We start from the raw sequence: 15,457 nt of genomic DNA on the forward strand, positions 1-15,457 counted from the left end.
TAATAATGAGAAGGAAGCAGATAGCATCAGGGAAAATATGGCCAATCGTATGTCCATCATAGCACTCTCAAGAGGGTGATGTTACCTCTGGCAGCAACACCGTCAGTTTGAATCCATGCTCTACACAGAACAGTCTGCCTGATCACAAAGATGGATCATTTTTTAACCATTTTTTTTCATTTAAAAAGCATGAAAAGTCTGCCTGTGTGTTTCTTACTGCACAGTAACTATCCATTTCTATGGTGAGGACACGTTGAAAGGCTGCATTTTCAGAGATTGAAAAGAGTTGGATATAGTCCTAGGAGACCTGAAAATGTTATACACATCTTTTCTGGGCAATTAGACTACCTTTAATTCCTGATAAATTTATTCACCACAAATCGAATTTTGGGGAAAAATGATCTAAACCAGTCAAATTCAAATTTCAAAAGATTCGATCATCTCTAACAACAATATAATTATTTAGTTATTTAATTTACCTGTATTCAAATGTGAAGAGCTTTTGGTAAATAGCATGAGGAAGGGAGAAACATGTGGCCATGATCCAAATAATGGCGATGCAAGCCACTCCTTTAACAGTCGATATCCGTGGCTTTAAGGGGTGCATGATGACCTTGAGGAGAAATAATAGACATGCTGAGTTAATTTGACAATGTAGATAATAAAATACATTTTTGTAAACTTATGTCATTGTGACATCAAACTGCTTAAAACTACCACCTTGGCGGTAAGTACAGATATTTTTCTGAGCGGTGAGGAGTCATTTTATTTCATTTTCTGTATTTACATTACTTGTCACATACAAGCTCAGACATAATGCACATTTTTTATACTAAGTGTGGCTGTATAGCTGAGCGAAAGACGACACACTTCACCTATTGAATTAGAGCCTTCATAAAGAAACTCAAGATGAGAAGATAAAAGAATATCACACGAGAGTGGACAGCAAAGCCACCTGAGTCCAGCAGTTGGTGACAGCTATTCCAGTATGATGTACTATGAAGACGACTGTGAACTACAGCCTATTGACCCAGTAGTAAAGATCCATAAATTGCTTTACTCCCTGAAGGGTTTCCTAAAGTGCAAAGACGTCATATTACTTAATGCAGAGCGACAACTTACCTGGTGCCTGTCCACCGCGATGGCTGTGAGGGTCAAGGCTGAGACATGCAGGGAACAATACTGGGCGAAACGGCTGACGTGACACATGCCCTTTCCAAACATCCAGGTACTATTCACAAAACGAGCCTGTGGACAGGTCACGAGACAGAAGATAAGTACAGGTACACCAAGAACAAGGCCTGATTACTTCACAATTTAGCAACTTATTAGGCTATATAGCCTATATGCTATTGGGGCAGAAACTGAGCAGAACCTCTTCAAATCCTCCTCAATATTTCAAGACTCCTCAAAAACTTGGAGTTACCATTTAGTGGCTATGTGCACATGGAATCTTTTGCTGATTTTTTTGGAGTTGGAACTGAGCAAACATTTCAAGTTTTTGAGGAATTTTTTTAATTTTTCTCTCTGTTTTTGTGCCAAAAACACCCTTAAAAATACTCTTTTTTGCACAAAGCCAGTTTTTGCTCCAAAAACTCAGAAAAAAAAGTTTCCATGTGCACATAGTTTGTGCAGAAGTCACCCTATAGTTATAGTTCAGATTGTAGAAAAAAAGATACCGGCAGCAGAGCCGCTGCAAACAAGCTAGCCAACCCACCAGCAAAGCTGCTTCGAAAAAAAAGACCACTGGCTTTCTCCTGAGGTGCCTTTTCTTTCTAGGAGAACCTCAGCAGCTTCACAGACCTTTGTGAGCGAGGGAAGCGTCTGTCTCCAATCCCGCTCACACAGGTCTGTGAAGCAGAATGATCTCGCCCAGAGGTCAGACCTGTGAGTACATGGAGGAGAATCTCTGACACACTTCCATGTTTCTCATCTCAGTATAAGGCCGGAGTCACACTAGTCTGTAATACGGACGAGTGCTATGCGATAAAAAAATCACATAGCACTCTGACCAGTATTTCTCTATGGGGCAGCTCACATCTTCCATTTTTTTCTCGTCCGTATTACATTTGCGAGTGAAATCGCAGCATGCTGCTATTGTCCGTGTATATCAGCTGAGAAACGCCAATACAAGTCTATGGGGGCAAGAAAAATACGGATTACACACGGACCATGCGTGTGACTTGCGAGAAATTCTCAGGCATTGGGCAGGTGACAGGAAAGGCTCAGCCATTATTTGCTCATTTTGCAAGTGTGTGAGAAAATCACCATACGGATGACACATGAATAATTTTTTGAGAAAAAAATGCATCCTGGCACTGCACACGGATGAGATACGGATCACCATACGGAGAACATTTGTGCGATTCTCAGCAGACAAAATCGGACAGATTTTTTTATACATTGTGTGTGACTCCAGCCTTATGCTCCCTGCGCTCGCTGTCAGACCTATGTGAGGTGAGCGCAGGGAGCATACTTTGTGCACACTGGGGATGGGGAGTTGGGGAGAACTCTCAGGCTAAGTGCACACGTTGCAGAATTGCCGAGGAAATTTCAGCGGCAATTCCGCAACTCCTGCCGCGGGTATATCTCATGCAGAATTGGCATGCGTATTCCCGCGAAACACAAGCGTTTTGCAAGCGTAATTAGCCTGCAGAATGCTAGCGTTTTCCAAGCGATCTGTAGCATGGCTTGGAAAACTGATTGACAGGTTGGTCACACTTGTCAAACATAGTGTTTCACAAGTGTGACCAACTTTTTACTATTGATGCTGCCTATGCAGCATCAATAGTAAACAGGTCTAATGTTAAAAATAATAAAAAAAATTAAAAAAATGGTTATTCTCACCTTCCGACGGCCCCCGATCTCCTCAGCGGTGCACGTGGCGGCTTCCATTCCCACGGATGCTGTGTGAGAAGGACCTGGGATGACGTCACAGTAACGTGACCGTGACGTCATCCCAGGTCCTTTGCAAACAGCTTCCCTGACGGAAGCCGCCGCGTGCACCACTGAGAGGCGGGAGGACTCCGGGGGCCATCAGAAGGTGAGTATATCACTATTTTTTATTTTAATTATTTTTTTTAACAATTATATGGTTCCCAGGGCCTGGAGGAGAGTCTCCTATCCTCCACCCTGGGTACCACCCGCACATGATCCGCTTACTTCCCGCATGGTGGGCATAGCCTCATGCGGGAAGTAAGAGGATCAATGCATTCCTATGTGTGCGGAATCCCCGCGATTCCGCAAATTAATGAACATGCATGCATGTGTATACAAAATGTGGATTGCATTCTTTTAATAGGATGCTTAATGTGAGCATTTTTTTTGCGGTTTTATCGCATTTTTATATCAAAAAAATGCAAAAAATCCGGAACGTGTGCACACAGCCTTTTTTGTTTCAGGCACAATCCGGCAAGTTTTGAAAAAAAACGGATCCGTTTTTTTACGCCGGATCCGTTTTCTTCTCATAGAGTTGTATTAGTGCCGGATTGTGCCGGATGGCCACACGTTTCATCCGTTTTTTTCCAGATGCGTCCAAATAGTGGTTTCCGGCAGACGAAGAAAACGTCCAGAGGAAGGTTTTTTTGTCCGGCGAAAAAAGCGCACAGTGACCGAGCCGGCCAAAAATGTGTGAGACAGAGATGTGAAATGATGAATCCAGCCTCCGGATCCGGTTTTCAAAGCATTTTTCATCTCTCTCTCTTTCTCTCTCTCACAAAAAACCTGATGTGTGAAAGTAGCCTTATGATGACAGGAACTGTGCATGCTCGCCCAACAGATCAGCCACTGGGAGGACGGATTGGAATAATGCCACGGGGCATACATGGCCAAATGAAATCTTGTTATTTTTTGAATGGAGCATAATTTTTTAATAACTGCAAATTACAAAACTATTTATTTCCAACTTCTTGCTTAGTTAAATGCATTATTTATGGTGGTACAACCCCTTTAACCTCTTCCCAACATGTGCCGTACTAGTACTGATCGGCAGGAATTGTGAAGAAGTCATAGCAAAGGAGTGGATACCAGAAGGAGTTCTGCCCTGCACAGGCTGCCTCCTTCTGAGGCGCAGGATCCCGGTAGCCAGAACACCGAGGGAGCAACAGTCCTTTATGCCTTGCTCCAGAGACCGGCAGGACAGCTAATTTCACGTTACTGATCCGCCCCATACCCAGGAGGCAAGGTGGCACCCACTAGAGGCTGGGCATGATAGAGTCCCTGCAAAATGCCTCAAAGCCACCAGTCAAACGGGTTTGTCCTATCTATCTGGGGGACAGAGAGAGAGAGACATAACATCTACAACATCTGTGAGGACCTTATGAGATGCTTAGCAGTAAGGTACTACAACACCACAGCGCTAGAGGAAGGCTAGAGGAAGGCTAATGATTTCCACCTGGATAAGGGGACTCTGATTTGCCTCCAAACCGGCCGGACTCTGCCTACCCTGTGATCTGGTGCTCTGGACTGTGGATGCTGAAGCCTTCAGTAAAAGGTAAAGAGACTGCAACCTTGTGTCCTCATTCTTCACTGCGCCTCTCACCATCCACCATCTACACACTGGGAAGCCCTGGGGACATATTTCACCTGTGGCAAGGTATACCATCTAGCTGCAATAACATCACCCCAGCGGACCCCTTAAAGCAGCGTCAGTCACCCTGACCAAATACCACAGGTGGCGTCACGAACACTTCCCCTTTAAAGACCTTTCCCCCTTTTACACAGATGTCCCTAGGGCCACGGACCGGGCCAGCCACCGTGACATCCCCCTGCGAACCGAAGGACCCGGTACCGAGTACCCCACTGCCCTAGACGGGGTGATCCATAAATATATTATCCTATTGTGTTCTGTATCTTTATTACACTGCATATGTCATGTGGTCCTATTGTGTTGATTTCCTATTGTAATATGCTGTGCTGTGTTTACCCTGTGATGTTGTACTGTGTCAGTAATGTCCCTATATGTACTTGATGTGCACTGTGTTATACATACTGTTGTAGAGTTAGGGACAGTCAATAGTTAAATAGACGCGCGTTTCGGTTAAGAAACCTTCCTCAGGGAGGAAACGCGCGTCGGGGATCGCAGTGGACGGCGTGGTGACGGACATTATACCCTGGTATGTTGCTATCCTAGCGTATTTACTACATTGTCTTATGTATTTCCTATTACTAGTACCTGGGGAGCCAAGCATGGCTTCATAAGGGATTACACCATGTTAAATCCTTGCTTCTACCATTACCTTTTTTTAATATACTATATGGATACCGTCCACAGCTCTCTTTGGGCACTATAGTGCTGTGTTGTTGTATGTGTTCCCATGCCTTCAAATGTACCTGTTTCTTTATCTTTTATAAATAAAATATACCTTTTTGCTACTTTGGATATTTAAACTGCTGTGGTGCTTCTTTGTTTATCCTGTCTATCATGTACAAGGGACCGGGGTGCCTGTGGACTGTTTTGTGGGTGAACTCGGTCAGGACTACCACACCAGTCACCCTTGTTACACTAGTACGGCGCACCGATCACGCAGCCTCATGCTGATTGCCTCGGCGATCGGGTGCGGGTGTCAGCTGTATGTGACAGCTGACACCCCTCAGCAATGCCCACGATCAGTGCTAGCATAGAGACTCATCGAGCAGGGAAAAACTCCCTGTGCGCCTCCTTAAGGATATCGCAAAGCGATCGCGTTGGCCTGATGGTCTCCATGGAGACCCCCGGCACCAAGATGGCTGCGGGGTCCTTCCGGGTCCTGCAGGGAGGTGGCTTGTGAGCGCCTGCTAAGAGCAGTCGCCGGCATGCCTCATTTCCAGCCCGTCAGATCCTGATCTGATAATCTGCAGTGCAAAGTGTCAGATCAGCGATCTGACATTATATAGTGATGTCCCATCCTGGGACAATATAAAAAAATAAAAAAAATATTATAATGTGTAAAAAAAACAATTAAAATAATCCTAAATAAAGAAAAAAAAATATATAAATATTTTTCCAATAAATACATTTATGTAAATATAAAAAACAAACAATAAAAGTACACATATTTTGTATCACTGCGTCCGTAACAACCCGCTCTATAAAACTATCCCATTAGTTAACCCCTTCAGTGCTTTATCATCATATTGCAGAACAAAAAGTGCAATAAAACGTGATTAAAAAGACGGATGTAAATAAAAATGGTACCGCTGAAAACGTCATCTTGTCCCACAAAAAAACAAGCTGCCATACAGCATCATCAGCAGAAAAAAGTAAAAAAAGTTATAACACTCAGAATAAAGAGATGCAAAAATAATTATTTTTCTATAAAATAGTTTTTATTGTGTAAAAGCGCCAAAACATAAGAAAACAATATAACTGTGGTATCGCTGTAATCGTACTGACCCGAAGACTAAAGCTGCCGTATCAATTTTATCACACGCAGAACGGTATGAAAAAAAGCAATTACTGAATTGCTGGTTTTTGTTCATTCTGTATCCCAAAAATCGGAATAGAAAGTGATCAAAAAATGTCATGTGCCCGAAAATGATACCAATAAAAACGTAAAATCGTCCCATAATAAACAAGACATCGCATGACTCTGTCGGCCTAAATATGAAAAAAGTATAGCTCTCAAAATGTGGTGATGCAAAAACTAGTTTTTTGCAATAAAAAGCGTCTTTTAGTGTGTGACAGCTGTCAAACATAAAAACCTGCTATAAATCTGGTATCGCTGTAATTGCACCGACCTGAAGAATAAAGTTGCCTAATCACTTATACAGCACGAGGAACGGAGTAAAAAATAAATAAAACCATACTGTTGATTTTTTTAATTCTGTGTCCAAAAGATCGCAGTAAGGCTTGGTGCACATTTATCCTGCGCACTGCGCTGAGCGTTTACATCGGGGTTTCTATGTAAATCTCTGAAATATGTGATTCAGGCAGAATCCCTGCGGAAGATTCCCTATAGTGAGGCAGATGGAGGCACTGTGGACGCCGTCTGACCTGTGATCCGGTGGTGTCCATCTTTTTAGGACTGCATAAATGTGCCGTCGGCCACAGTTTTGTGCACTTCTGAAAAGGACACGGCTGAACAGAGGCCAGACAGAGTCCAGAGCCCAAACAGTAGATTTCCCCTACATATGGGGTATCGACATGCTCAGGAGAAATTGCACAACAAAACGTATGGTCCATTTTCTCCTGTTACCCTTGCAAAAATAAAAAAAAATTCAACAGGAAAATTTTTGTGAAAGAAAAATAAATGTTTATTTTTTTCTTCCACATTCCAAAAATTGCTGTGAAGCACCTGAAAGGTTAATAAACTTCTTGAATGTGGTTTTGAGCACCTTGAGGGGTGCAGTTTTTAGAATGGTGTCACTTTTGGGTATTTTCTATCATAAGACCCCTCAAAGTCACTTCAAATGTGAAGTGGTCCCTAAAAAAATGGTTTTCCAAATTTTGTTGTAAAAATGAGAAATCGCTGGTCAACTTTTAACCCTTATAACTTCCTAACAAAAAAAATTATGTTTCCAAAATTGTGCTGATGTAAAGTAGACACGTGGGAAATGTTACTTATTAAGTACTTTGTGCAATATGACTCTCTGATTTAAGAGCATAACAATTAAAAGTTTGAAAATTGCTAAATTTTTTAAACAAATAAGCACAAGTCATATCAAAGAAATTTTACCACTATAACAAAGTACAATATGTCATGAGAAAACAATGTCAGAATCACCAGGATCCATTGAAGCGTTCAAGAGTTATGACCTCATAAGTGACAGTGGTCAGAATTGTAAAATTTGGCCTGGTCAGGAAGGTGAAAGCAGGCTTCGGGGTTAACTGTCTGTTAGTTTTTTATGCTACATTTATCGATGATCACCTATGCACTCGGCATATTCTACAACACTGTTCTTATGGCATACGTTAAACCTGTTTTGTCTGTTACACATTTTTACACAGAGGGGCACAGTAAACAAGAAAATATACTACACGGTATACAGGGCTTCCACCAGGAATTTCAGGGCCCCACACTGGCAAAATTTTTGGGCCTCCTTGAGACTCCACCCAGGCTTCACCCCAACTCCACCTCCACCCCTCGAACCTTTCACAGTACCACTGCCCACTCTTGGAAAAACTCCACTTCTGAACTACGTCCTCACCACACATTAACAGTTCCCATTGAACATCATATCATGTACATAGCCAGCAGATTTTGATTTGAACACAAGGTTTTTAAGCCGCTACCATAACTAGGTAGACTTTTTAGTCCGGATCCCTAATCTACTCTAACCTATTAAATATATCTTAAAATATCCAATAGGGTCATTCCATGTCAAGTGGACCAGTGGTCCCCACTCGACCTTCTCCGATTTTGCTGAAAATTTATAAGGATGTACATGTATGTTTGAAAAGAGGTTCTGTAAATTTTTAGGGCCAGATCTCAAATACATTGGGCACTGTTGACCTTTCACTGGAGGTTCCACCAAGCCTGCGGCTTCAGCTAAGAGGATTTTGCAAACTTTGGCACATAGCCATTAGAGTTCTATACTGGCTATGATGCTGAAATTTGGCAAACTAGCTCAACTTTTGCTGCTAAACACGACAAAATTATTACCGGCTATGACAAAACAATATTTCGGCTGCAATTTTGTGTCAAAGTAGCTTGAAAAACGCGTTGCATAAAATGTATGCCAAACTTTGCCCATATATAACTCAAGACCAAAAACCAATAGTAACTGGTGCTTTGCCCTGTACACCAAACATCTACATGACTTTGCATTGCTGCAATATCACGGTCAAAGCATATGTATTTGTGGAAATATTCACACCCACATATGATGAAAAACTTAAAAAAAACGAATTTTACCTATTTTTAGGTCAAATTTCTCAAAAAGGGTACCCCTAAAATATATTAATTCTGATATCATTAGAAAGAGCACATTTTTCTCTACAAGGATCATTGTTTTCTTTTTTGGAGTCTCTCAGTTTAAGAAATGAAAAATGCCACTGAACATGGTGTTGTTTATTAATACGCAATGAATGGTAACTGCACTATTCACACCCTTGCGTTGGTCCATGGTGGTTATACCACAACCAATTCCCTAAGAATTGGTATTATACTCCTATTAAGAATTGTAATAATGCTGTCTTTCGAGAATTGGCAGCCCCATCGCCTAGGAGCCATCGCCGATAGCATTGCAAGGCGAGCCTCGGGCGGTCTCTTTATCGCAGGTTCCGAAGCCTGAGGGTGGGTGTCTTTGCCTAGGATCCCAAGCTTAATATTGGGTATCTTTTGTTGGTTCCCAAGCCATAATGTTCAGTCTAAGTGGTCTGGAATTGATGCTGAATTTGCAACATAATCGGTTCAGAGAAGCTGTATTGTCGGCCCATTGCTGTTGCAGCTGGTGCTGGAATTATTGCAATGATTGACTGCTCGGGAATCCAGCATGTATCATTTCTCACAGGCCAGTGAAAGAAGTTAGCTGGTCCATGAGGATGCATAAAATTTATTAATGCATCATGCTCGTCGACTGAAATTTCAGAAATATTTCCAATCCACCAGTTCCTATTGTAAATGCAGGCAATGTATTGCCCTGGCTGGAGGTTTGCAATTGGCACAAAAGGCATTTCTGATCTGACAGATCTATCTACATGGGCAATGAAAGATGATGGGTCATTTGACACCCTTGAAATGCGAATCTTTTTGTCATCAATTGGCACAAACTGGTGATTTTCTCTTGTTCCAGCAATTGTATGTCCATCTTACCTAGAATCAAGTGTGGCAAGAAAGTTTCTGAGGAAGTGAAGAAAAAGGTGCAGGCATTTTTTTGAGGATGATGAATTCAGTCGAATGTGCCCTGGTAAAAAAGACTATGTATCAGTGCGAATAGCAGGAGAAAAAAAGCAGATGCAAAAGCGACTATTACTGAGCAATATGAGGGAAATGTTTGTTGCCTATCGGGATCGGAATGGCCCTGAAATTGGATTTTCCAAGTTTTGTGAGCTTCGGCCAAAGTGGTGCGTAACCGTTGGATCGGCTGGAACACATTCCGTTTGTGTGTGTACCATTCACCAAAATGTCAAACTAATGCTTGCAGCATGCCCAATCAATGACTACAAAGAGCTCATATGCAAAATGGTCTGTGGAATTGAATCCAAGGACTGTATGCTTGGCCGTTGTGATAAATGCCCGGGTCCTGAAGTTTTAAAAGAATTTCTAGTCAATGTGTTTGTCAACAGTGACCCTGAAGATATTATTGAGTTCCAACAATGGATTCACACTGATCGAGACAAGCTTGATACCAAACTGACTATAGAAGATTTCATTGAAGAATTGGTTTTGAAAATTTCTAAACTTTGTAGCCATCACTACATCGCCAAGCATCAAAGTTGCTATCTGAAATCGTTGAAGGAAAATCTGAGACCTGGAGCGCTTGTGATCCTTATGGACTTTGCTGAAAATTACTCATTTATTGTTCAAGATGCCATTCAAGGTTTCCACTGGGAAAATAGTCAAGCTACAGTACACCCATTTGTAATTTACTTCAAGGAGTTAAATGGTGAAGCTGCGCAGAACATCAGCTTGTGCATAATCAGTGATTGCTCATGACATGACACAGTTGCAGTCCACACTTTCTTAACAGTAACTGTGGAGTATCTCAAGACTCTCATCTATGGGATTCGTCATATCCACTACTTCAGCGATGGATCTGCAGCCCTGTACAAAAATTTCAAAAATTTTCTCAACTTGTGCCACCACAATGCTGATTTCAATATCAGCGCTGAATGGAATTTTTTTGGTACCAGTCATGGAAAGTCGCCCTGTGATGGGATTGGAGGGACAGCAAAGAGGTTGGCAGCTCGTGCCAGTCTTCAACGCCCAACTGAAAACCAAATACTGACCCCGATGGATTTATTCAACTTTTGCAACGAGCAACTGCATGGAATCAAGTTTTTTTTTTTATTCCAAAAGAAAAAAAATTGACGAAATACGGGTAGTTCAAGAGGAAAGGTTCAAAGATGGACATACAATTGCTGGAACAAGAGAAAATTACCAGTTTGTGCCAATTGATGACAAAAAGATTCGCATTTCAAGGGTGTCAAATGACCCATCATCTTTCATTGCCCATGTAGATAGATCTGTCAGATCAGAAATGCCTTTTGTGCCAATTGCTAACCTCCAGCCAGGGCATTACATTGCCTGCATTTACGATAGGAACTGGTGGATTGGAAATATTTCTGAAATTTCTGTCGACGAGCATGATGCATTAATAAATTTTATGCATCCTCATGGACCAGCTAGCCTCTTTCACTGGCCTGTGAGAAATGATACATGCTGGATTCCCGAGCAGTCAATCATTGCAATAATTCCAGCACCAGCTGCAACAGCAATGGGCCGACAATACAGCTTCTCTGAACCGATTATGTTGCAAATTCAGCATCAATTCCAGACCACTTAGACTGAACATTATGGCTTGGGAACCAACAAAAGATACCCAATATTAAGCTTGGGATCCTAGGCAAAGACACCTACCCTCAGGCTTCGGAACCTGCGATAAAGAGACCGCTCGAGGCTCGCCTTGCACGGCTATCGGCCATGGCTCCTAGGCGATGGGGCTGCCAATTCTCGAAAGACAGCATTATTACAATTCTTAATAGGATTATAATACCAATTCTTAGGGAATTGGTTGTGGTATAACCACCATGGACCAACGCAAGGGTGTGAATAGTGCAGTTACCATTCATTGCGTATTAATAAATAACACCATGTTCAGTGGCATTTTTCATTTCTTAAACTGAGAGACTCCAAAAAAGAAAACAATGATCCTTGTAGAGAAAAATGTGCTCTTTCTAATGATATCAGAATTAATATATTTTAGGGGTACCCTTTTTGAGAAATTTGACCTAAAAATAGGTAAAATTCGTTTTTTTTAAGTTTTTCATCATATGTGGGTGTGAATATTTCCACAAATACATATGCTTTGACCGTGATATTGCAGCAATGCAAAGTCATGTAGATGTTTGGTGTACAGGGCAAAGCACCAGTTACTATTGTGCAAAAAGAAAAAAAAGAGCATGAACCGCACATCCCAAAATCATACGTTTATCTAAAGCCGCCAGGCAAAAATTTAAATACTGAAGTAAGGGGTCTAGCCCATTTTTGGCTCTCACTGAAGAGCTGGAGGAAGGTGAGTTTAAATGCTCCCTTCATTTTGGTGCTGGTGCTGTGTGGCGGCCATTGTTGCTGTGGCTTTGTGCTGGTGGGGCGGCGCGGTCTGGAGTCATGGGGGCTCAGTCTCGCAGCATGGGTGCTGTGGGGCAACAGGCCGTCCGCCCTGCTGGTGCATGGCCGCTGCGGCAGTGGTCGCCGCACGGCTCCGCTCCGTTAGGACGTTAGAACCCACTACGAGGTTTGCCGTGAAGGGGCAGTGGGCTTCATACAGTCTGACCAGAATGTTAAACTGAAAACCTCATGTTCAGTATTTAAATTTTTGCCTAGCGGCTTTAGATCAACGTATGATTTTGGGATGTGCGGTTCATGCTCTTTTTTTTCTTTTTGCACCAGTTACTATTGGTTTTTGGTCTTGAGTTATATATGGGCAAAGTTTGGCATAAATTTTATGCAACGCGTTTTTCAAGCTACTTTGACACAAAATTACGGCCGAAATACTGTTTTGTCATAGCCGGTAATAATTTTGTCGTGTTTAGCAGCAAAAGTTGAGCTAGTATGCCAAATTTCAGCATCATAGCCAGTATAGAACTCTAATGGCTATGTGCCAAAGTTTGCAAAATCCTCTTAGCTGAAGCGGCAGGCTTGGTGGAACCTCCAGTGAAAGGTCAACAGGGCCCAATGTATTTGAGATCTGGCCCTAAAAATTTACAGAACCTCTTTTCAAACATACATGTACATCCTTATAAATTTTCAGCAAAATCGGAGAAGGTCGAGTGGGGATGATTTTTAAAACTGGTCCACTTGATGTGGAATGACCCAATACTCTTTTTAGCTATATTTTTCATTTATTTTTCTTTAAGGGAATGTGTCATATACACTTTTTACAGGTAATGCAGTGACATTATACACAGGAGCACTGTATATAGTGTCAGTGTACAGCTAATACTGCGATCACCAGTGACATTATACACAGGAGCTCTGTATATAGTGTCAGTGTACAGCTAAGGCTTCTTTCTCACTTCAGTTGTTTGGTGTCAGTCTGCTCCGACATAGTGACGGATCGACGGATCCGTCACAATTGTTAAGAAAACGGTTCTAACGGATCCGTTTTTTGTACGGATCCGTTACTTGGGGGTTGTCTGGGAAAAGTATCTACTTTTTGGAGCATGCGCAATTGAAAAAGCGGATTGGGGCGACGGATCCGCCGAAATGACGGTCGCGACGGATCCGTCGCCCATAGGCGTCGCGAACCGCCATTTCGGCGCAGACAAAAAACGTTATAATGTCCGTCTATGTCTAGATGACGTCCGCCAAATTTCGATGGATCCGTCACATGGCGGATGGAACGGACGACCATCCGTCACAATCCGTCGCTAATGCAAGTCTATGGGAAAATAGCGATCCGCCAAAATAAAATGGCGGATCCGCTATTTGATGAAAACGGCGGATTCAAACTGATGCCAAACAACTGAAGTGTGAAAGAAGCCCAATACTGCGATCACCAGTGACATTATACACAGGAGCACTGTATATAGTGTCAGTGTACAGCTAATACTGCGATCACCATTGACATTATACACAGGAGCACTGTATATAGTGTCAGTGTACAGCTAATACTGCGATCACCAGTGACATTATACACAGGAGCACTGTATATAGTGTCAGTGTACAGCTAATACTGCGATCACCAGTGACATTATACACAGGAGCACTGTATATAGTGTCAGTGTACAGCTAATACTGCGATCACCAGTGACATTATACACAGGAGCTCTGTATATAGTGTCAGTGTACAGCTAATACTGCGATCACCAGTGACATTATACACAGGAGCACTGTATATAGTGTCAGTGTACAGCTAATACTGCGATCACCATTGACATTATACACAGGAGCACTGTATATAGTGTCAGTGTACAGCTAATACTGCGATCACCAGTGACATTATACACAGGAACACTGTATATAGTGTCAGTGTACAGCTAATACTGCGATCACCAGTGACATTATACACAGGAGCTCTATATATAGTGTCAGTGTACAGGTAATACAGTGTTCACCAGAAACATTATACACAGAAGCTCTGTATATAGTGTCAGTGTACAGGTAATACAGTGATCACCAGTGACATTATAGATAGGAGCTCTGTATATAGTGTCAGTGTACAGCTAATACTGCGATCACCAGTAACATACACAGGAGCTCTGTATATAGTGTCAGTATACAGGTAATATAGTGATCACCGGTGACATTACACACATGAGCTCTGTATACTCCCTGACAGAAGTTATGTCGCTTATCCATGTTATGTAAATAAAAGCTTTTAGCCTGATGTTAAATTCATCCATTGGTTGTATAAATTATTCTTATGAAAGCTGAAACCCTCTGAAATGTGGTTTAGGTTAAGAAAATAAATTGGCATCAATGCAGAAATATTGATCATTTAATGGACACAGAATGGTCAGATTTTGGCGAGACAAAAGTTTTGTCGCCTGGTTAATATAATGCACACAATCCTAGTTTACATCCTCACCTGTGCTCAGTAAATGATCGATTAATTAGTGTGTGTGTATAAAAAGAAACCCAGCACCCCAGACCTTCACTTGAACTGCAACTTGAGCTCTAACAACATGCCAAAAATCCACCCTCCGACCAAAGCCTGGATTATCAAGAAGCCGAAGACCAGATCCACTAAAGAGGTGGCTGGCACCTTTAATGTGTCTCAGTGTCAAGTACAAAGAATTAAAAAAAGATTTGAAGAGACTTGAGATGTGTTTAACAAGCCAGAAGGCAAAGACAGGCCAAAGATTGGACTGGAGCATGGCCATATAAGAGGACAGCTCTGTGGTCTGGAGAACAGGGTCTCAGAGCATAATAATGCGGTAAACAAGTTTGATGCAAATCAAACCAATCGGCCAAAAAAATACAGATAGACCTTAAAAACACTAAATCATAGAAGGGATAATATAGACATCCGATTTTCAAATATGAGTGTTAACCGTGGGTGTTGCGGGTAGCACTCAGTCATGACTGTTATAGACTATGGAGTCACTCACATTTTTTGATTTTACACTGACCAATCAATTGTGAAGACAAGTCCATGTTTGGTTCGAGAATCAATCAAAATCGGCAATGCAAGTACAGTACGATTTTCATGGCTTGAAAGTCTCTATGAGGTCTAAAACAGCACCCGTCTCCACTACAAAGCAATACCTGCTGTTTTTAGGCTGTAATAAGCTAGATGTGTGAGTGCCAATAATCCGAGGAATATGCAGATTCTATCTGATTGATGGTACACTCAGTGTTGCTATTAACAG

General features: G+C 41.9%; 1 protein-coding gene across 1 annotated transcript in view; it reads right to left on the reverse strand.

Moving 5' to 3' along the window:
- Nucleotides 1-15,457, reverse strand: part of GPR83 (G protein-coupled receptor 83) — a 50,954-nt gene that overhangs the window by 12,890 nt on the left and 22,607 nt on the right. The window contains exons 2-3 of the mRNA XM_077299835.1: nt 1,123-1,248; nt 480-613 (exon numbers count right to left, since the gene is read on the reverse strand). Of these exons, the coding sequence (XP_077155950.1) occupies nt 480-613; nt 1,123-1,248 (260 nt within the window). The remainder of the gene's footprint in view (nt 1-479; nt 614-1,122; nt 1,249-15,457) is intronic.

The sequence above is a fragment of the Ranitomeya variabilis genome, chromosome 3 (genome assembly GCF_051348905.1).
Source record: "Ranitomeya variabilis isolate aRanVar5 chromosome 3, aRanVar5.hap1, whole genome shotgun sequence".
Lineage (NCBI taxonomy): Eukaryota > Metazoa > Chordata > Amphibia > Anura > Dendrobatidae > Ranitomeya > Ranitomeya variabilis.